Below are 23,021 nucleotides of genomic sequence, written 5' to 3' on the forward strand. Positions count from 1 at the left end.
AGTCGAGTGGGGCGAAGGATAAGCCGTGGTCGACTTTCGGTTAAGAAAACAGCGGGGGCAGGCGGGCGCAGCCGCCGCGGAAGGCGGGGAGGGCACAGCCGCTCCTCCTCCCGGCCCGGAAAAAACCGCCACCCAAAATGGCGGCGGCGGCTGAGGGGCCCGGCGAAACACCTCGAAGGGCCCGTTCCCCTCCCCCCGCCCCGCGCTCCGTCACCGCGCGCGTCACGTCCCCGCGCAGCTCCCTCCCTCTGCCTCCCCTCTCCTATTGGCCACCGGGCTCGCGCTCCGCAGCCAATCGGCGGGCGCGGCCGGCTGGCCCAGAGCGAGGCTGCCCCTCTTTCCCCTCCCCTCCCCCGCTCGCGCCGTTCCTCGCTACCGGCACGTTCGGGCGCCGGCAGCCGGGGGCAGCGGGCAGCGCCGCCCCGAGCAGGCCGGCAGCGGCGCCTCCTCGCCTCGGCTTCTCGGCTCGGCGACGCGGGCCGCAGCCCAACGGGCGCTGAGGCGTGAGCGGGCTCGGCGGCCGCAGCGGCGCCGGGAAGGGGGACTCCGGCGGGCTCGGGCAGGGGCACGGGCCCGGGAGGAGGCGGAGGAGCCGCGCTCCCTCCCACCTTCCCCCCCCGCCCCGCCATGGCCGACAACGAGAAACTGGACAACCAGCGGCTGAAGAACTTCAAGAACAAAGGCCGCGACCTGGAGGTAACCGCCGCGGCGCCTCGCGGGAGGGGCCGGCCGGCCATGGCGGCGGGAGGGGGCCGCCGCCGTGTGGCGTCTTTTCCTAATCCGCCGGCGAGGGGCCCGCGGCGGGGCCGCGGCCTGCGCTGCCCGCCCCGCCGAGAGGCGGGAGCGCCGCTCCCCGCCGCCCAGCGAGGGAAGGGAAGGGAGGAAGAAGAAGAAGGAGGGGAGGCCGCGCCGTGGGGCCGGGCGCGGCCGGGCCGTTGGGCGCCGCGCGGAGGCGGGAGCGCCGCGGCTGAGGGGGCAACGGCCGCCGCCGCCGGCCCGCCCCGCGCCGCCCGGCCCCGCAGCGCCGCCCGGGGGGCTCCCGCGGGCCCCTCCGCCGCGGGGCGGGGGCGGCCGGCGGGAGCGGCGGGTGGCGGCTCCCCCGTGGGGCAGGCCGGCACCGGCCTGGCGTTCAGGGCGCTGATTTGGCGTGGTGCAGCCCAGCTGCTCGCGTGATATAGGTGTTGCCTCGGTATTTTGCCGTCTACGACAGCCGTCGTGTTTTCGTAGGGCTCTAGCTTAATTTCTTGCTGGCACTTAATAATCACTTTTTGCGCTGAGTAGCCCCGAAAAGCCTGAGTCAGGGATTAGGGCCCAGTTGGGTGTTCTGCTGTGTGTCTCTGTAAGGTACTCAAGTGAATAACTGAGTTAGTTATTGTCTACGCTGTGTAGTAAAGATCATTATTAAAAAAAACAAACCCACTTTTTTTTTTAAACACGGCGAACGTTACTATTTTACTGTTCAGTTAGTTGAGCGTGGAAACAGTTGTGGCTTGTAGTATAGAGCCTCTAAACTTTTTGGTGGCTGGATTACTACATACATTATTTGAGCTGTGGAGGTGCTTCCTCAACACAGCAGAAGAGATAATTAACTCAGGGTTTCCTTAGTAAATATTAAAATTTTAAAATTAGGTATCAACCCTCACCCATAAACACTTGGCCAGGAGTGCTGGTTGGGGAAACCTGTGCATCGTAATATGATCAGTAAAGGGTTCTGATCAAGAAATGGGCTTTGGCATTCTCATTTCTGTTTTTCACTAGCCTCAGTGTGTGTCCCTGTGATTAGCATAATATTCTAACCTTTCATGTGAAGACAATTGTACAGTATTGCTTTTTTAAAAGCAAAAGATGCATTTTGTTGCTGTCATTCATTAGAACATCTGCCAAGTTTCTCATTTGGGTAATTCAGAAGTCCATAACGCCTCGATTTTTAACTTGTCCAAGTATATTGATAAGACAGTTTATTACTCAGTTATGTATAAAGTTTAGTGATGCCAACCATGTGGGAAGTGGGAATAATTACTGCAGTGATTGCTCTGTTTACTAATAGAGTTGTTAGCTTTGTTAGTAACTACTTGCCTTAGATGTTAATTTGTTTTTGTATAAATTGTTTTGTTATCATTGAATAGACAACTGTACAAGAAAGGCATGTTTGGGAAGGTGCACAGTAAAGCATATGCTATCATAGTAAAAAATGAAACTAATGGGAAAATACAGGTTGGAATTCATCTGCGTTTTCTCTCCTTTGGTGCCTACGTACTGAGTTTTAAGGTAAGTCAGCTAAAGTAGGGAAGGTTCAAGATGAACACATGCAAGTAATAAGAACACGTGTGTGTGTATCAGGAAGCAGGTAATCTCTTCAGTATTTTTTGAATTTGCTGATGCACTTAAATGGCCTTCTACACAGTGAAAACACCACTGCTAGGCCATGTTAAATTTTAGATACTGACATCTATCCAACAAATCCTGGAACATATGCTTGGTACCTAAAATAACTACCGTGGATGGCTATTTTTCATACAATAGCTCAAGCTTATGGCTATCATTCTTGCTTGTTAACTGCTTACACATCACATTATTCGTTAGTGTGAGAGATGTTGGTAATGTCTGCTTTATGACAAGTATCCTATGGTAGCAACAGTTGCTAATGAGTATTCAGTTAGTTCATATCACCTGTGTTCCTGTGCTGCTTTTAGCAGAAATATGTTTATTTACTTCACATAGGAAGCCAACATTTGATCTTTATCTCTTTCCCTCCTCCCGCCTCCTTCACTCCTCCCCCTTTTTATCTGCTGAAATTGTGCATTTAGCCACTGTTTTTTTTATTCAAAACCATGATCTTTTTTTCTTTTCTGTGACAGTTTACCTCCATTCGCTATCATCAAACAAATAATAAATCACTCTAGTTTTGGTGAATCCCAAATTAATAGATACTTCTAGAGGCTATGACGGGTTGCCATGTTGCAAATTACAAACTTTTTAAAAATGGTACATACATGATTCCATGCTCAAATCAGTCCATTGACAGTTATATTGCTAGCAGTTGCTGTCACATTGTACTTGCCTTCCAGGTCTTACATCTTCACGGAAGGTTACTGTATATCTTAGAAAAGACAGGAATTTCCTGCATTTTGTCTCCTCAAGTGCTAAGCGTATGTTTAGCTTTTTGGATACTTAATGAATTAAAGTTGGACTTTCATTTTCCAGTCCATATCAATGTGCTTCTAAAAATACAAATTCTGGCCTTGAAAAAGGAAAAAAAGAGAAACCAAAACACACACCTGTTTTACATAAGATGTTTAGCCAAATTCCTTCATATGCTTAAGTATTGGGTAAACATGCATGCATGGACATGTTATATTGTAAACAATTGCTGCCATGTGTTTCAAGATGACAGATTGGTGGCGACACTGGGAATAGAGGGATTCATTGTGACCAGAAATATAAAATACTTCCTTGTCCTTTTTTCTTATTTATAGTACTGCTCAGAGAAATACCGAGTATAATAAACTTTTTAATATCAGAAGAGCTTGTGCTGTGAGAGCAATAATTTGTAGCTAATACTAAGGCAGTATCTCTATGTAGTGCTTAAGATTTCTAGTCTAGTGTGTGCAGCATTCTGTTAAGGTCTTCCAAGATTTAACAGTTGTTAGAGCTGTGGGAAAAAATTTAGTATTGTTACAGCACAAAAAGGAGCTAGCCTTACAGAACTGCAGAAGTGGTCGCACTCATTTTTTAAACATCCAAACCCAAAATCTTACTTAAGTGCTTATCTGGACTCTTTTACAAAACTATGCAAATGCTTATCTACTAGGAAAGCTAGTTAAGGTAACTCTTTTCACCTTGTGTCTTCAATGAGGAACAGGTTTTACTTGGGCTTTTTTTTCTTGCTTGAATAAGAAAGGATGAGCTATTTTTTCTGTTTATTGTGGGTATGGCTGTGATGATACCCAATTTTCTTTCCAACATTTATTTTTCATTGTAGTACCATAGACCTTGGAATTGAATACTAGATCTTTACCATACAAAGACCAGCATAAGTGTGAATTGTTCATCGTGTCTGCGATAGACATAGTTTTATGAACATTTGTTTTTGCGTGATTCTGTTTACTACTGCATGTTAGGGGTCTTGAGTATAGCCTTGCTTCTGGCAAGGTTTGAAAAGAAGATCTGGGGTTTGGGGCGGGTTTTTTTGTTTGCTTCGTTTTGCTTTACCAGGTGATTCAACATTTCATTTTCTGTTGTTCTGTTCATGATTGTTGCCTGCTGCAGCATTCAAATTTGACATTTAGGTTCTTTGAAACAAAATAAAAAATATTTCATGCATATTATTTCTCTGGAAATATTGGAAGAAACTGATGAGTTTCTGCTGGCCTTTTCTTCCCTGACTTGCCTGTGTGGTTGGGTGAGAGATTAAGAATTGCTTTAATAGTGCCAGCGCAGGAGAAGTGTCAAATAGATATTTCTGCTCTGTAATTGAGAGACACGTGATGTGAAATTATGATAATATTGTAATGCAGGATACTTCAAAACGAATGTTGGAGCAGCCATTGAATCTAGATGTTTTGAGATCAGCAATGTCAAAATTGTAAGAGTTGCCAGTAGCGTTCACTGGACTTGTAATACAATATATCTGAGAACACCAAGGAAGCTTCAGGGGAATGTTATGAGATATACTGGATGTTACAGGTAGTTAGAAGCTTTTCAACTTTTTCTGTATCCCACACAAAATAGTTTGCTTGGGATTCAAATATAGAGGAAGTGAAGGAGAGCAGGAATTTCACTCTCTGAGTTAGTTAAAAATAGGTTCTTTTAAGCTGACTTGTAGTTCTGCGGTGAAGCTCATCCATTTTGTCATTTAAAAATCATACTGAGGTATTTGTTTCTATAAGGCATTTTATTTGACATGCACAACTTCTAGGAAGAACTAGAATGACAGCATGTGCAATATCGTATTGATTTTATTTATTTGTAACTGGGGGTCCCATTGTAATTCTGATGGGGAAATAGTTGTTGAGATGTGTTTTCTGGTAGTGTCTTGTAGAGATTGTGTTGGCTTTAAAATCCTATAGCACTTTTATCAGTGATTTTGAGAGTAGCCTTTATTGTTCCAGTCTGCAAATGAGCCAGAATTAGTATAGGAGGGAAATAATTGCTAAAGGAGGGCCTAAATCACTTGATTAAACTGAATGTGAAGAGTATGGATTTTTACCAAATCCAAATATGGAATTGCATGTATCTCTGAGGGGTTCTTTGCTTGTTTTGTTGTTCAGTGCCTTTTATACCTGTGAAGGACGAGACAAAGTTCCTTAGTCATTGTTGTGGTCACTGCACTGGATGTTCTGGGTATAGACTAGTCTTCTCCAACTGTGGTCTGCAGACTGAGTACTTTCTGAGTAGCTAGTGTAGTAAGCAGTTTGTGCACAGGGCTGTAATAAGTAGTATTTAAAAAAAAAAAATTGATAGTGCCATACAGTTCACAAAACATTTTGAAGGTAAATAGTAGTCTGTTTCTGCACACACATACCTGCCCTCCAACTCCCCCTTTTTTTTGTTTGTATTTTGAATCCTAGAGCAGACTAGTGCTAGTGTAGAGTAGCAACTTTCTAGGAAGGAAGGATGGCTCAAGCAGCTCTGCTTTAAAGTAACTGATGCCTTCACACTTCCACAACAGAAACAACATGCCTTTGGAAATTGTTCACTAGAATGGGAGGAATAGGTAAAGCTCTACCATTAGTTGCAAGCTGTCAGACCTTCCTGTTGTAGATGCATAAACAGAGCTACTTGAGTGAAATATTTTTTTAATAGCAAAAAACCCCCATCCCGCAAAACAGTAAAGACAGGCTGTGTGCGTGATGGTCTGAGTTCCTGAGAAGCAGTGATTCAGAGAAGTGGAATCAGGATACGTTAGCTGAGCCTGAGCTCCAGGTGTATGCTAGTGTACTTAGAAAGGGCTAATAGATCTGAGCTGCTCCTGAGTGTGGAGCGTAGAACACTTCTGTATCTGGCGTTGTTGTGAAAAACACTAGAGTGTCTCGGGATCCTGCAAGCGTCAGCTAAAAGAAGATTATAATGATAAACTGAAGGGCTCAGTTATGACTTATGGTCAGAAAATAGCCCTTATGATAAAACTTAAGCTAAATATAATTGAAAAAAAGGAGGATGGAGGGGTAGCAATCATAGGGTGACAGAAATAGATTTGATCATTTGAGTTCCAATGTAGCAAAGAAAGAACAGGATCCAATGACTGAAAGAGCCACATGAATTCATACTGAAGTGATGCATGTTTTTAAATCGGAACACTTTCTAAAGACCAGTCTGAATTCTGTTGCTAGAAACTTTTGAGATTGGTTTCCTGCTCACAGTTGTGTTAGTGCAGGCTGAGAACTGATTCAGAGAAGTCTTAACAATCAAATCAAATCTTCTACAGAACAGAAGGGAGAATCTAGCTTTACAATGCCATCTGCCAAGAAACCATTACACCTAGGTTTCTGCCCTTTGAGCTGTTTGCCAAAAGACAACACAAGTTGATCTTGAGTCTGTTTGTCATTTTAGTTTCTCCAAACTATCTATTCCATTTCTAGGCTGGGGTGATGGCTGTAAAACTCCTTGACAGAGATAACTTCAGATCTTATTTATTGTGCATTTTCCTAGGAGGAAGAGCAGTGACAGGTTGACCAGTAATAACTAGTTTGTCAACCAACTACAGAAAATTATTTTAGTGGAGCCCTATTTTGGTAAATTTTTCTTAAGAGTGACTTAATTGGTTGCTTGTCTTTCATGTGGAGGCTTTTTTGAGCCCAAGGTATGCAGGTCCTCTTCAGAAGCAAGCAGGAATTAAAACCAAGGACCCGTCAGCTTTTGTGTGGAGGGAGAACATTCTTCTTGTTCCAGCAGAGTGTTGATGGAGTTTTTTGAGCCTGATCAACTGCATATATGACTTTTCAAGTCAAGAAAGTTCTAAATGAAATGTCTGAGGCTTTTTCTTGGAGTATTTGTTTTGGTCCTACTCATCTCTCCCCATATCTGTCACGCATGCATGCATATGTGCTTGTCCTGAAGGTATGCTGCCACCTGCGTTGGAATACATTTCGTTTTGGGATCACTAGTACTTGTAACTATTACTTTTTAATATCCTTTACAGCTTAACGTCCCTTTATAGTTGGTGTTCCAGCAATTTGGTCTTCTACTCTTGAAAATCTACATTAGGTCTTGCTCTTGGTTAGCAACAGCTTTTCTGTGACCAGTAATGTCATTATTGAAGTCTTGCAAGAAGAATCCTTCTTGCAGTACAGCTTTACTATAGGTATGCTTATTTTGCTAGGTTGCAGTAACAGTTGTGGATTGGGAAGGCGTTAATTAACAGTCTTGTGAAGTGATCCAGGGGCTTGGTACAATTCTGCAATCTTATTATTAGATATTTTCCTCGTTTTATTTTGTTCTTGAATATGCCAGGTTAGTAGACTTTGGAGAAGCTACACTGAACGCTACATTACAGGCTGAGAGCAAAAGCCTGGAGTAGATATGGCTGTAAAGCTACAGCATCTTTCCGAAGCCCCTAAATGGTGGGTGGCATCCAGCAGTGTATCAGCTTCTCCGGGGAGGCAACAGCACTTTGAGCACAGATAAATGACTACTGAGGGCTTCTTGCCTTCAGCTCCGTTCTTCAGAGTTAGCATTCGTCATTCAGGTGGGATGCATGTCTTCACGGGTGAATCCTAGGCTGCGCTTTTCTGGGCTCAAGTTACCTAGTGCTAACCTGCAGTTGTTAGCATCCTGCAGCCGGGGGAGTTGGCTCCCCAGCGTTGAAGTGATGTGCGCTTCGGAGAGCTGAAGCATGAACTGCGAGGTGACGATGCCAGTAGTCTGTAATCGGATGTTTAACAAATGCATGTGTAGGAAGATAGATGCTAGACAGACTTTTCTCCTTTCAACTTTTCTCCATTTTGTGTTGGTGTAGACACTTGAGTTGGAGCTACTGCAAACATTAAAACTTCATTTATGTATTTATAAGACAGGTGTTATATTAATTCAGAGAATATCTATTGGGCCAGAAAAGTGTTAATTAAAATTTACTGTTAGTTAAGTATATTTTTTTCCTCTCTTTAGAGATGACACCTTTGAGATTCTCACTGTCATTTGAAGAATTCTGAGAGATATTTGAGTCCATAGCACTGGAATAAAGTTTATCTGCATACTATCTGTTGACCTCATGTAGCAGACACTACTTTTTATAGGTTTAAAACTGAAAAAGCCATGAATCTAAGCTGCATTAGACTTGGCTATTAATTCTAATTTTGATTGACCTATTGAATTAACATTCTTTAAAGATGCACATATTTCCTGGAAACTTGCTTTGGTGCTTTTTAGTGTGGGACAGTCTGTACTTTCTTATTATGGCTCTTATCTAGTCATTCCAGGTGCTGCAGCTGCATTAGGTACGCTTGTATACTTTGCATTTTATGTAGCGGGAAACTATCATTGTGTGGGTGTGCTGGGCTTTTTCCCCTCTCTGCCTGTTTTTCTCATGATGAACTGCATTTTGGTCCTCCAGCTATGAAAAGTTGTACCTCCAAAGCAGTGGGGAACCATCCCTTTTCTTCCACTGGCATCCTTTTCTGCCCTTTTCTTTTTCTTGTAACTCCTTCCTTTGAGAGGGTAAACTGTCTTGCTCAGAGCTGGAAATTTGGTCCTGATGAAATAGGCATTCCTTTCGATAAAAACAATTATGCTCCTGAAAGTCAAGCTTTTAATCCTTATCTTCAAAGCTGCTTCTTATTGCTGTTCAGAAGTTCTCTTATTCCTTTTCCTTGTATTCTGTGTTAATGTGGTCCCTTATGCTCTGGAATTTCAAGCTTTCTCTGCGCTTGTGAATGGTTAAGTCACAATACAAATGCAATTGTTTTTAACTTTGCTATTCTTATTCACTGTAAAGTTCAAAGTATAGAATAAAATCACTATAGACTGATTTTTTTTTTCTATTTTCACTTTGCACTGTAGTAACACAAGCAGTAGTAAACCATTTTATGTATATTTATGTTAAATCACAACAATTTACAATTGCTTTTTTTTCTGAATACTCTCAATGGGACCTGTAGAGAAAATGACAAAAAAAAAAAAAATTGCTGTTACAGTTCCAAGGGTTTTATGTGGTTTTCATTTATAAATAATACTTTTGTAACTCAGCTTTGCTTACTAGGTCTCTTAATTTGAACTTGTTTATAAAGCTATTCCACAAGGCACAAACCTAGTACTGTTTCATACAGTAATAGAAGTGTGTGCATATCAGAAATGTGTGAAATCTGTAAACTTATGTATCTGGGAGAAACAAGTAGCATTGTGGAGGTTTGGGTGAACGAGAGCTCAACTTTGTATCTGGAAGGGTACACTTACGGTGCTACACTTGTGTGAGAAGCCTGGTAGGCATTCTTCAAGAAAGGGCCTGGTGTTGTCCAGATCTATTCTGAAGAATGACATTATTGAAATTCTTGCTTTAGCGGTTGTACTTTGTTTAGGTAAAGGATCACCTGCACAGTCTGAATTTCAGCGTCTCTTTCTCAGCATAGCTATATGGTGACAGTTACCTGTTGGTAATGGATTGTGCTCCTTGCCGGTTTCTGGCTGATCAGCCGGTCTGGTGGTGTAGCCCAGGGAGCCAAGTGTCTCTGCCTGGGGAATTGCCCGATTCCCCTGCTGCTCTGAGGAAGTAAGAGATGCCAGTTCTTAGTTAGGTGTGTAGATAGGCAGTTGTGCTTGACTTTACAGTTTTCAAGTTTACTGATACGCCTTTTTATAAAAGTGGCAGTTTTGGCTGTCTCTGGATTTTTGGCTCATGCTCTCTCTATGTGTGTGTGTTAAAAAAGCCTTGCATCGAGAAAAGGTTATAAATGTTGGGCAAACTTAGTATGCTTTCTGTTAGCTTGCCATGGTGTTTATAATGCTTTCGGTGCTGCTGTTTTATGCACAAGTCCTTTCAACGTTGTTGAAAGGCACTTTTGTTAAAAGGCACTTGTTTATTCCCTGATTCTGTATACTCTCTTTCTCTTCAACATGAAGACCTAGGAGATTCTGTTTTACTATGAAATAATACAGGCAGAAATAATAGTTATCTCCATTTCCTGTTGGATTTCTACTTTTATAATGAAAATTAAATCCTGTGTGTACAAGTACTGTAAAGTGCATGAACTTAAAAATAGTTGTGCAAGAACTTTTAAAATTACTTGGTCTGGATTCAGAACATAATGTACTTTGATCTTGATTCTTTTCAGACTATGAGAAGACAAAGAAATGAAGTTGTTGTGGAGTTGAGAAAGGTGAGATGACCTAGCATTATTCTTACCAAATGGGATTTGGCTATGTTGGTACTTCAGTAAAATTTAAGAGTTTTTGTTAAAGGCTTAAAAAAAAAAAAGGTACTGTTGTGTGTTCTTTCTGTAGTCCACCAAGAACACCATTGTTAAACTATCTATTTGTCTTTACTAATTCTGTGAAGGTACTTTGGTGTAGAAGGAAGTTCTAAAGTTACCATACCTGGTACTAGAAGTTTCATATTTTTTGTTCTGAAAAACAGAAGGTTATTTGTAGTCTATTGAAAGGAGTAATTCTTGCTTCTCCAGCTACGTTTTTAATTTTAAAAACTTACAAAAAGTTTATGTGTTTTCCTTTGAAAATCAGGAAAATTGATATTCCTGCTAATCTGTAGACAGAAAGCTATTTTATTTCCCAAAACAGTAGTTCAACACTCAAGTAAGAGTGGAAGAGTATATGTGTGAAGATAACATTGTTTAGAATTGTTGGAACACTAGCTCTTGAGAAAAGTAATCATAACTTGAATTATTTTATTTCTGGGATGAACAGAAAACTAGCCTCTGGGAATTGCCTTGTCTTCTTATAAATAATGACAATTAGGTTGGAATGTCAGTGTTGATGGATGCGTGCACACGAAACTCCCAGCAAAAGTAGTTACTGCTGTAGATAAGTTGGATGGAGGATTTTTCTAGGAGGAAGTGATTTCCAAAATGTGTTTCTCTGTGCAGCCCTTTCCAGCCTCTTAAATGTTGGAAATTTTAACGGTATCAATGAAAGCATGTTTATGATGCTTGTTTAAAACAGAAGCTTCTATTCCCTTCTTAACATCCCCCAAACTCCCAAATCAAAGTTTTAAAGGTATTAAATCATTTTTCTCTTTAAGAACAAAAGAGATGAGCATCTTCTAAAGAGGAGAAATGTTCCCCATGAAGATATCTGTGAAGATTCTGATATAGATGGTGACTTTAGAGTGGTAAGAATTAACTTAACTGTCAAGCATGTCTTTTTTTTATGTTCTTAAAAGATATTTCTAATTTCTAACTGCTTTTGTCTCTGTTTTCTAGCAAAACACTTCTTTGGAGGCAATCGTACAGGTAAAAAAAAATTAATTGTTTGAACATTCTTCATGTTGTGGCGATAAATATGTGAAAAGTCTAAATTCTCTTTTATTTTAGAATGCTTCGAGTGACAACCAGGGTATACAGTTAAGTGCTGTGCAGGCTGCAAGGTAAACACACTTCTCTCAAATACACTATTTTTAATCTTTTTTTATCAAGCCCTTAAATTCAGAAAATGTGTTCTAACTTAACTAGAAAAAGTATCTCATTTACTGATTCTAAAAAAGAAAACTTGATAAACAGAACTTTACCAAAAAAGATCAAAATACCTAGGTCTTTGAAGTAGTCAGGATTTTCATTACGTATAAATAAATACTAGGATTTATCTTAGTGCAATACTTGATGCTTCTCACAAGTAGAGTAAAATATATAATTAGCAGGCCTATAAAGTCTTTAGCTTTAAATACAGAAAGAACTGGCATAATCCTTTTTCTAGTTGTGTCATGGATTAGGCCACTAAAACCACTTTTTGCTTTAAGAGGAATTCTGTGTAGTTGTGTGTATTCAAGAAGTGATCCTAAAATACTCTTATGAACTTGCTTGCATAAATTTAGTATTTAACTGCTATTTCATGAACTTCTGGGGTTTTTTTTGTTGTTGTAGCAGAAAGCTACAACTTTGTATTTGTTTTCCCTCTGTGGTTGAGGGGGTTGATTCAAGTGCAAGGCAAGACTTCCAGATCAAAGAGAAGTCAGGTGAATTGGAAGTCACTTTGACTTTTGGGAGTTAATGTATTTGAAACTGATGGGAAAGAACAGTTTTCTGTGCCCATTTCCATTGGGCAACTTGTCTTCATCAAAAAGTTTCATCAACTCAGGGTAGCATTATGTAGAACACTCTATTTACTATAGCTGATCTAAACCAGGTTAGACTAAAGTACACTGAATTAAGCCTGATTTAAAATGAGATGGGAATGTCCATGTGAATAGGCTGGTATATGAAGAGATGACTATATGTAATCTCTCTTCCCACTGCTAGTAAAAGTTTGGTGCGACAGCGCAAGTTGTCCCCTCCAAGAATCTTCCTTCATTCTCCTTAATTCCTTCGCTGCAAGAAGGTGAAGCTAAAGGGATTAAAAATTGAAACAAATTTATACACGTCTGTTCTTTGCAGTAGTAGTACTTTGACATTATATCCTTAGTAAAGAAGAAACAAGTTTCTGCCTTTCCTGTCAAAGCAGCCAGGATCTGTTTATCTCCCTTGTTGGGTGGAGGAGGAAGAAGCTGCAGGAGGGTGTAACTGAATAACTCTAGTGATCTTTATTTTACTGGCTGGTAGTAAACTTCAAAAGTAGTCAGAGAAAAGATGGCAACTGAAACAGGCAATGAATGTAATGGCTTCAGTTTTTCAATACTTCAGTTTTTCAATAGTTCTGTAATTTCAGTTTTGGGGACTAGTTATTTTCACTGAAATTGGAGAAAACAAATCCTGCTTGGCCTTTGAGAGTATGAGAGAGACACTGGAGAAAAAATTCCCAGCACAGCAGGTAGTGCAGCACTGGAGCAGTTTGTCTAGGGAGGTTGTTGGATCTCCATGCTTGGAGGTTTCCGAAACTCAACTACAGGAAGCCATTACTGACCTGATCTAGTGTCAGCAGTAATCCCACTTTGAGCGGAAGGTTGGACTAAACAACTTCTAGAGATCCTTTCCAGTCATGACTTCTCATTCTGTGATTTGTCTGTTAAGACTTGTGTTTTTTGCTTTTTCCTAAACAGAAAGCTGCTTTCCAGTGATCGCAATCCACCAATTGACGATCTAATAAAATCAGGAATATTACCTATTTTAGTGCACTGTCTTGAAAGAGATGACAAGTGAGTATGTCTAAAACTCGATGTTTAATTGTTGTAAGAATTCTCAGTATTTAGTTAATGTGCCTATAGAGTCTGATTTGAAAACTCATGTTACAATCTTTTTTTTTTCCTTACTTTGCAGTCCTTCTTTACAGTTTGAAGCTGCATGGGCTTTGACAAACATTGCCTCTGGAACCTCTGAACAAACACAGGCCGTAGTTCAATCTAGTAAGTCCAGCAGTATTTGATCATTGATAAAGCACGCACTGTAGCTTCCACAAAAATAAGATGATCTGAATGATACTGTAAAGAACATCCACACTCCTGTTTCTCTCAAGCATGTTCACCAATCCACATGTTAGGGTTGGTCCTTTCGTGCGATAGCCAGGATGGTTGAAATTGAGTTGTCAATCACAGGCACGTCGCTGAAGGACCTGCCCATGAAGTCTCCTGCCAGATGTTCTACCTCTTCTCTGGCAAGCAGCATCACTTGAAGCGCACACCTGCTTTTGTTCTTCATTTTCTCAGATTTTAAATTCGGTTGGGTTTCCTAATGGTGAGTAATCTCTTCTGGAAACTCACACTATTTTAGCAGAGTTGATACCTGCTGGTTTCCAGTTTTCAAACTTCAAAAAAACCCAAACAACCCAACCAGCAAAAAACTTGAGGGAAAAAAACCCAAACAAAAAAAAAAACCTAAAAAACTCCCATGGAGGTTTTCCTGTCTTATTGTGAAGAGGGAGGAAAAGATGTGGACCAAGTCCAGAGGGTGCCTGACATCGAACTCTCTTCCAAAATCAAGTTGAAGAAAAAACGCTGTCCTTCGTATTTTCAGGAATCTGAAGCATGGAAAGGAATTGCTGTTGGATTTGGAATCTGAGTTGCCAAGCAAAGCAAGCTTTCTTCTGTACTCTAAACGTGTCCTGAGTCAAAGTAGTACTTCTGTTGGTAAAGCAGAACTAAGTAGAAGTGTCTGCAGGCTTTTTGAATTGAGTGAATAAAACAGCAGAGTTTCTTGAGACCCATGGAAGAATCAAACATACAGTAAAACAAATTTTTGCCTAAAATTTAAGGAAAAAATCCACAAACCTTACATTATGTGAGATACCAGTAGCTTTAATGGTTGGAATTGGTGTTATATTGCAGTGCATGCTGCTGCTACCATTAAACATGCTGTGCTTCCAACAATGAAAAGACACAATTATGCTTGATCTTTTTTGTGTGTTTTCCCCCACCACAACCATCATATATTGACTTCTTTTAGAACTATTTAGAACTTTTATTCAATGTAGTAAGTACAGTTTCTAAGATGTATGGTGGTGTTTAAGTGTTGAAATACCAGTGTTTGTTGTGTATCTTCCATAACTGACTTTCACTTCAGTGATCAAAGTAGATTGTTTCTTTTTTGTTGTTAGTGCTAAGCAGTTACAGGCTTCTCACAAACTGTATGTTACTGGCTTTATATTTAGAAAAAAATATGTATTTGTAAGAAAGTTCTTAGCACCATCTTCTCTGTTAAATGGCTGGTGTGTTTCAAAAATCTTTAACTGGAAAAATAGGTTAATTCTCCACAGCAGAGGTGAAGGAATTTAAGACAGGTGACTTCGACTTAAAGGATTTTTTTCCATTGAACGTATGTCTTGAGATTGCATTGGTTGCAAGATCAGTTGCCCCTTGCTTTTACGAACTCTCAGCGTTAAGAGCCTGTTAACTTTGATACAGCTTGGATTTGACCATTATAGTATGTATCTTTGCTAATACTTTTAACTTTCCTTTTTCCCATCCTTCTCCTCTTCCTTTCCCAGTTGCATCTTGAATTTTCTTTTGGAAATCTGCCCCACACCTCTGATCTAGAACACTTCTTTTTATTTAAAACTAGCATATCGATGAATTGAAGATGAGTGCCAAATGTAGTCATTATTTCTTTCAGTGATGATCTCTGATTTAGCTAGGTCTGCACTGTATTAGCCAATTTAATAGCTATAACATATGAAAGTGTGATTTATTTCTTGTAATGATTTATTTCAATGAAAAAGATGGTCTATTGTAATCTTTCCAAAAGTACTTATTAATATGCATGTTGGGGATGTTTTTTCTCCTTGCATACAGGCATTGTAAAATACCTTTATTTAGTAGGAAATAAGGAATCTGTTGTGACTTATTTCTCTAGCAAAAAATGTTTTACATTGAGAAAGAGTCTTAACTAAAAATGCCAGCCTCTCTTAAAATATGTCATCTAAAGTAAATGAGTGTTTCTAAACTGTCTTGAGTTTAGTAAATGACTAAACTGTCATTAGCAAATCATGTAAGGAAGCACTTTAGTTCTGGGGATGAAAAAATAAGGATCAGTTATGTAAATGTGGTGCATGTAGAATGTGTTTGAAACATTGGTTTAGCTTTAGTTCTAAATATTGGGATCATTCTCCTGTCTGACACCAACATAGGGTAGAAAAGTAGCTGCCTTGGTAACAGTTGTGGAGTTTTGTGTGTTGCCTTTTGAATCCCTTTCTTACTGCTCGGTCAGTTGGCTTTGGTTTTTTGGCACATAGTGGTAGCATTTGAAAAAATCTTTTGCAGTGATCAGTTGGGTTATTCCGGTATGTTAGATAATGGGGTCTCAAATTGAGTAGAGTCAGAACTTGGTGATATAAAAGCAGACTTCACATTGAGGAATGCATCTGTATTAGCTTTCAGGAGACCAAGATGACTAGATTCATAGAAACAGCTGCTGTTGCTGTACATGTGCCTTCATAATGGTTATCGAAAGGTGCTGAATGCACAGTTGGGAATGTTAGGGAAAAGTACACAGTGACTTGGCGCTTAGTGCATCTGTATCAGCAGCAGGAGTTCTTCTGGTGCAGTTCACCTTGCGTGTGTACTTGTGTATGCTCGATCAACCAGGTTTCCTCTTGGTAGAGCCATAGGTGAAGTTGTGCACTGAAGCGTTGCCTGGAGCTCTGCACTGGCAATGTATACAGAAGATCCCTCAGTAGTTAGCTTTCTGCACATGCCAGGACCAGCAACTGGCACATACTTCACTACTAGTAAAGATGTGATGGGGTATATAGGGTACTATAAATCAGTAGGATTGGAACGAATGAAGCCCCTGTACTTCCCTCCTACCACGTTACCAGTCAATAATGTAGATGTGTACCTACTGACTCTTAAGTTGGCCAGTTTGAATGGGTGAGGTTGGTCTTAAACAGTTACTACTTTGCAATTTGTTCTGATAGAAAACTTAGCTCGGAATTTCTAAATGCAATAAGTGTAACTGAATTTGGAGTCGCGACAAGTTTCAGTAAACTTGTGAGACTTACAAACAAACTAAATGTCAGGTTATTTTAAGAGTTGCTTTCATAATATTCTGAAGTGTGGGCTCTATAAGAAAGTGCAATGAAGGAAGAATTGTTACAGTGTGTTTTATTTCAGTGTCACCCAGGAAGTTACTAAAGTTTTGACCAGTACTTAACCAGGGGAAAAATTTTTCATGCAATACTGAAATTTTATTTAAGAGCTAATTATGTGAACTATTTTGTCTTTTGAGAGATGTATTTCTTAACAATTGCATGGGGTTTTGTTTGTATCTTCCAGATGCTGTGCCACTTTTTCTGAGACTGCTGCATTCACCTCATCAAAATGTTTGTGAGCAAGCTGTGTGGGCTTTAGGAAATATCATAGGTTTGTGTTACTCCTGCCACTAAAAACTTCCTTTTGGTATTGAATGAATAAACTAGGTAGGATTTTGTGTGTTACAACTTGGAGTTGTTCAACTATGAGACACAAGGCAGCTGTTAGACTGGCAGTTCCCTGTTTTCTCTGTTGTGTATCGATGGTGTGCACCCAAAAACACATGCCTACACGCTTTCTTTCCAGGTACAGGAAAGGGAATTACTGGCAAACAGACATGCAGATTGTTAAAATAAAAACTGTTTTGCATTGAGTCCTGAAATTTTGCCTGAGCTTACATACATTGTGTTGAATTCTGGATAAGTTGTGATCATTTGATCTTTTCATTTGTTTTTCCTCTTGTGCAAGCGTTAGCTTTGTGGTTTACAGCCTTGACTATGTTTGTAGTGCTTGAGGACTAATATCAGTTCTGACATACTGAGATTTCTACAATGTGATATTTTAGAAATGCCTAGTCCTTCTTAAGCAAACCAACAAAATCCACAGTGTTGTAACTACCTGAAACTGTTAGTGATATGTGTGTAGTACAAGTCAGATGCTGCTTTCGAGGCAACTGTAGTGATACCTCGGCAGTGATGAAAGTGTGTTTATCTTTGAGATATGAAGATGACAATATCTGTTTTCAGGCAATTTTCAACTACTCTTGGGATGTTTTAATATTGATTATAAACTTTGTGAAGGGATCTTCAGAAATACACTGGGCTATCAAGTAGTCTTGGTGGTTTGACATTGTCTACCACCCCTTTTCCCTTGCCCACCACCATCCCAACCTGTACATCTGCTATAAATTACGGAACACTTTTCTGTTAAGAATGTGGCTGTTTTTAATGAGTAGTTCAAAATGAAGCAATTAGGCAGGCAGCCACTACTAAAGCTTTATATAAGTGTCTTTATGATAGATGTATCTATACAGATATGTATCTCTGTGTATATATATTTATACACATCTTTCCATATTCTTCAACTTTGTATGCATTTTCAATAACTGAAGTTTTAAGTGTGCAGAAATGAGACTTTTTGTGAATGGCATAGGATGATCTTTGTCTTCGTAATTCTTTGATGTCTCAAACAGGTGATGGACCCCAGTGTAGAGATTACGTTATTAGTCTTGGAGTAGTGAAACCGCTGCTGTCCTTCATCAGCCCATCTATTCCCATAACTTTCTTAAGAAATGTTACTTGGGTCATGGTCAATTTGTGCCGTCACAAAGATCCTCCTCCGCCGATGGAAACCATTCAGGAGGTGACTGAATTACTCACTGATCAGTGTAACTGAACTGAAGTTGAGTATCTGTCTGCCTTAAAAATAACTCAGTTGCTTCTTTTTCTCCTTAGATCCTTCCAGCACTCTGTGTTTTAATTCACCACACAGATGTAAATGTAAGTAACACCACTTGGAGCCAGTTTTGCGTTCTGGTATAGTTTTTTTTTTTACCTGAAGTATAAAGCTTGTCATAAAAATAAGTTTGCCATAATGACAGAGTTAACCGTATCTTTTTAACTGCTTATTTTTAAGTATCAGTTATAATTTTTTCCCGGTATTTCTCTGTATCTTTGCATGCTTATTTGCATGTACTTTCCCTACACTGAAAAATAAAATGCAGTTTCAGCTGTATTTCTGTGAACATTCATTTACTGATAAATAGAGGATTTTTTTGACTAGCACTTACATTTGAGGTTGTAATGAAAATCAGTGTAAATGAAAGAAAAATGAGTGTCTGCTGCATATGTAAACTTAGCTTCAGATGTAACTTCTGAGGTGTTAAATATGAATATAGGTTATTTTAATAGTGAAGTGAATGAGAGAGACTTTACTGAAATTATGAAATAGGTCAGCTTTTTGCCTAAACATAAGTCAGAATTGTTTAAGATTAATTCTTTGCTTCCTAGTGAAGTTGTAGCTCAGTTGTCCAAGTCAATGGCAACAGTGCTTTACCAAAATATGTTTAAATATATAAAGTTTGCATAGTAATCATACTGTTTAATTTCTTGTATATAAGTAGGTGAAATTAAGCTTATTTGAGTTTCTTGAAATGGCTGTATTTGTGAATCAGCCAAGAGTTGTCAGCTGAAACAGTGCTCACTCAGGTTTTTTTGTAAGCTGTCACTTGAAATGTTCAGATTTATTGCTGTTTAAATTGGCTTTTCTGTCTGTGGAAAACACACGTGTATGCACACACGCAGAGGAAATTCAGTCTAAATGCTGCTGCACCAGATGTTAAAAAAATTGAAAGCTTATCTTAAATTTTGTGATGGAATGCCAAGAAAAAAATAACTTGATGCCATATGATGTACAGTTCATTGGTTTGAGAGTGACAAATGCCCATAGTTTAACATTTGCTAGGGCTTTATCTTCCTTCCAGGGGTGAGTCTTTCATAATCTCACATTGTCTACTAGTGCTTCATTAAAAGAGCAGATATAATTGAATTGCTTTTATTGTATCCTTCAGAATTTAAGCTGTAGTTAGCAGTTTAGCTGTTTTTTTAATCTCTCTGTGTATTCTTTGGAGCTAGAACAGGTTGAACAGCAGTTGTATTTCAGACTTCTGTAGAGTGGAATGTATGAAGTTTGTAAAACAAAATGGGTTTTTGCTGTATTGCATCAATTCTGCCTTCGCAGTGAGAATTGCTTTACATTTTAATTTTTTTTGTAAGACTTGTGATATTTCTGTACTATTTACAAATAAACGTTTTTACTGTTAGATATTGGTAGATACAGTCTGGGCACTCTCATATCTAACGGATGCTGGCAATGAACAGATCCAGATGGTGATAGACTCCGGAATAGTCCCTCATTTGGTTCCTCTTCTCAGTCATCAAGAAGTTAAAGTGCAAGTAAGTTTGGATAACTTTAAGGAAGTGTTGCTCAAAATGTAATACTAGAGAAAGTAGCTGGTTTCTTTTTATAGTTCATGTTGAAGTTTAAAGAGTACTTTTTTGCTGTGTGGTATAGCATTTGCATAAAACCTTTTGCTTTAACTGTTAGTGTTTGAAAGTATGTGCTCAACTAGAAAAATCTTTGATTAAAAGAACTCTTTAAAGAAAGTGTTTTGTTTCAGACTGCTGCACTGAGAGCTGTAGGAAACATTGTCACTGGTACTGATGAACAGACACAGGTAGTTCTGAATTGTGAAGCTCTTTCACATTTTCCAGCACTTCTGACACATCCCAAAGAAAAAATTAATAAGGTAAGTAACTGCAGAGGTTGCACTCCATTGATAACTTTTTTATATTTGGCTTAGCTGTTTTGGATTCCACATAATGTAGTGTGGTAGAGATTTGAGTAATTGACTACTTATACCAGTTTATGGCAAGAGCAGGCAGAGTACTGAAATTTTTCTTGAAGTTAACGTCCTTAGAAAAATCTCTAAGGAGCTGCAAACTTGCAAACTTGACAAGAATGTTGTTTCCTGATTCTTCTGATTGAATTTTTATGAAATTAAAGCTTTGTCTTATAATTCTGGCTGTTGACTTAAAAGTTAGAGTTCTGGATATGTGAAATGTCACTTTAATTAAACTGGCTCTCTTGGAAGTGATGAAATAGAGATAATTGGATGTCTCTCTGAATGGAGTGTGTGTGATAAATGGAATTTAAATCAAGTCAGACTGGGGGTGGGGTGTGGGGAATGTGTGCGTGCGCGGATGTATAGAAAAGGCTTTAAATGGGGGCACTGATAATGCAGTGCTGATTCCGGAGTGCATCTGAGGCATGTTGTCAAGTTCTGGGGTGCCACTTTACAACATTGCCAATGATTAAAGCCCAAAACAAGCCCACCAGGACAAGCCTAAGCATCCTAAATCTCTAACAGGTTCATTAATGAAAGTGATCCTGTGATCTGATCTGAGAGACTCAGTTGAATCAGAAACTTCAGAATTTCTGAATCTCATGTTGAGAGAAATACTCGTCTAAAAAGTTGTCATGCCAGATAAGTTGAGAAGAAAAGGGAATTGAGAAGGAGTGACGGAGGGTTTCTAGGAAGGAAGAAATTTCTCAACTGTAAGATTACAAAAAGTTGATACTCTGAATATACTTAAAATTGTATGTGAAACTGTGTTCATTATTTCTTGACTAAAGTATAGATTCCCACTTTAAAAGGCTGGGAGGGGACTCTCAATCCTTGTAAGAATCCAGATACAGTCTCTGGCCTAGTTCAAAATCTCAGCTGTTCAGAACTGGGAGGGCCGACTGGGGAGAAGATCTCTTCTTACACACTTTCTTAGGCAGCTGCTCTTGGTTATTGCTGGAAGGAGAGAGTCCTGGGCTTATGGACAGAATGACCATAAAGGGTCATATAACTTTACAGTATGCTTGAAAAGCAAGCATTTAAGTAATAGGTGTTGCATTTTCTTGGTGATTAACACTAAGAGAAACATTATGAAGCAGGTAAAGAACATACTGTCTTCCATCACTCATATCTGGAAAACATGATGCATTTTGGAGCTCATCTGACCATCAGCTGAAAACTGCTGTAGCATTCATTCTCAGTGATGGAATCAGTTATGAGTGCTCACTTGTAGCCTTGTGACTTTTTTGGTCTCCAAATAATTTTTCCTTTTAATCTGTGGATTTGGAGTATTTGGTTGTAACTTGGTAACAAATGAAAGACTGAAGAGTCTTGTGGAGTCCCCTAAGGCGAGACTGTCCACTTCATTACCTGTATGTCTAGTCTACTTACTAGGAGGTCAGCTGTGTACAATCAAACTGATGGAATACTTGATTGTATTTAAGATTGACTAGTGTATGAACTGCAGATCTAAAAATGTGAATGTATAAAATCTTTCTGGATTGGAACTAAAATACGATATAGAAGACTGACTGATGATAATTTCTCACACCCTTTTATTTTGCAGGAAGCAGTGTGGTTCCTATCTAACATCACTGCCGGAAATCAGCAGCAAGTTCAGGCAGTAATAGATGCAAACCTTGTTCCAATGATAATACATCTTCTAGATAAGGTTAGATAACAAGAAGGATTTAAGAGTTTGTTTCCTTAATTGGGGAAAGTGACATTGAATTCCTTGCTTCATGTTTTACATCATACTGTACACGGGGGGACGGGGTAAACTATACCCTTGAGCGTTTTTCGTATGTTGCAAGATAAAGTACATTACTTTTGATATTCTTTTGTGAAGTGCTGTGAGATGATGAGTGCCAAATGTATTGGGGAAGGGAAGCAAATCAGGGGAAGCTCCTTCTCAGGTCCTTCTAAATCTCATTTAAATTCTTTTTCTCACTTTTTAAGCAGTGGGGGTAGAATTCTTTACTCTCATGCAGTGTGAAGAGGTCTGGATGGGAGCAGCATTGAGTTAGTTCCCAGCATTGTGCCAAAGCTTAAGGATTATCCTTTTTTCCCCACATTATCTGGAAACATAAGGAAGTGCTGAACAGTGGCATTTATTAACGTGTTCGTGTTACTAGTGTTTGTCTAGTCTGAGAGTAATACAAGTAATGATCCTGTGACACTAGATTATAGACTGGGGTTGTCCCATCTGCTTTTTTTTTTCCCAAACAAGTAAAACTGCATCAACAAAAAATAGGTGGCCATAGAAAATAACTGTAGCTTTTGTGTGTTCAGAGTTTTTCCCATAGAAAAGCAACATGCTGGATGCATGTGTGGATGTATGCTTCTTTTCAGTAATAAATGAAATTTGAGATGAATGCTTTTATTACCTTTTTTATTAAATAGTAAAGTCAAGTAGTTGCTCACAAACACTTCTGAATGCTATTCCCATGCTTTTTCACGAAGCCTTTCATTGCTTGTTGGTTGCTAGAGGTTGAATGCTAATGGGTCATCGTTTGGAACTTCAAATACCTTTTCAGTTGTTGGGCATTAGTGTCTTTTAAAACATCAGTTTGTGCTCCCAAGGGTCTGCCTTGTGAGAAAGAAGGGTAGCTAAAAGCATGTTTTTAAATGGAACCAGTACAACATTTGTCTTTCAAACATTTCCTACTTTTTGCTTTATTCATTATTTGATTTTTTCTTTCCTGAAGTGTGGAAGGAAGCCAGAAATACCAACCTTACGATGTGTTCAGCCATGACAAAGATGCAATATCTTGCCTCAGTGTAGAGGCTGGGGTTGAGACTGAAGAAATACTTGTCTTTTCGCCTAAGTAACATATA

At 39.4% G+C, this 23,021-nt stretch overlaps 1 protein-coding gene and 1 non-coding gene across 2 annotated transcripts in view; both read left to right on the plus strand.

Annotated features, from left to right (window-relative positions):
* Positions 1-390: 390 nt before the first annotated feature.
* The window catches only part of KPNA4 (karyopherin subunit alpha 4), a 28,353-nt gene continuing 5,722 nt past the window's right edge, over positions 391-23,021 (plus strand). Inside the window, exons 1-13 of the mRNA XM_075157464.1 lie at positions 391-696; positions 10,266-10,310; positions 11,189-11,278; positions 11,370-11,399; positions 11,481-11,533; positions 13,139-13,234; positions 13,356-13,441; positions 16,805-16,891; positions 17,973-18,142; positions 18,235-18,279; positions 19,603-19,734; positions 19,959-20,087; positions 21,751-21,855. Coding sequence (XP_075013565.1) covers positions 628-696; positions 10,266-10,310; positions 11,189-11,278; positions 11,370-11,399; positions 11,481-11,533; positions 13,139-13,234; positions 13,356-13,441; positions 16,805-16,891; positions 17,973-18,142; positions 18,235-18,279; positions 19,603-19,734; positions 19,959-20,087; positions 21,751-21,855 — 1,137 coding nt within the window. The 5' untranslated portion in view covers positions 391-627. The remainder of the gene's footprint in view (positions 697-10,265; positions 10,311-11,188; positions 11,279-11,369; positions 11,400-11,480; positions 11,534-13,138; positions 13,235-13,355; positions 13,442-16,804; positions 16,892-17,972; positions 18,143-18,234; positions 18,280-19,602; positions 19,735-19,958; positions 20,088-21,750; positions 21,856-23,021) is intronic.
* On the plus strand, positions 20,427-20,744 carry LOC142085916 (small Cajal body-specific RNA 7). The gene has a single exon (XR_012674878.1).

The sequence above is a fragment of the Calonectris borealis genome, chromosome 9, assembly GCF_964195595.1.
Source record: "Calonectris borealis chromosome 9, bCalBor7.hap1.2, whole genome shotgun sequence".
NCBI lineage: Eukaryota > Metazoa > Chordata > Aves > Procellariiformes > Procellariidae > Calonectris > Calonectris borealis.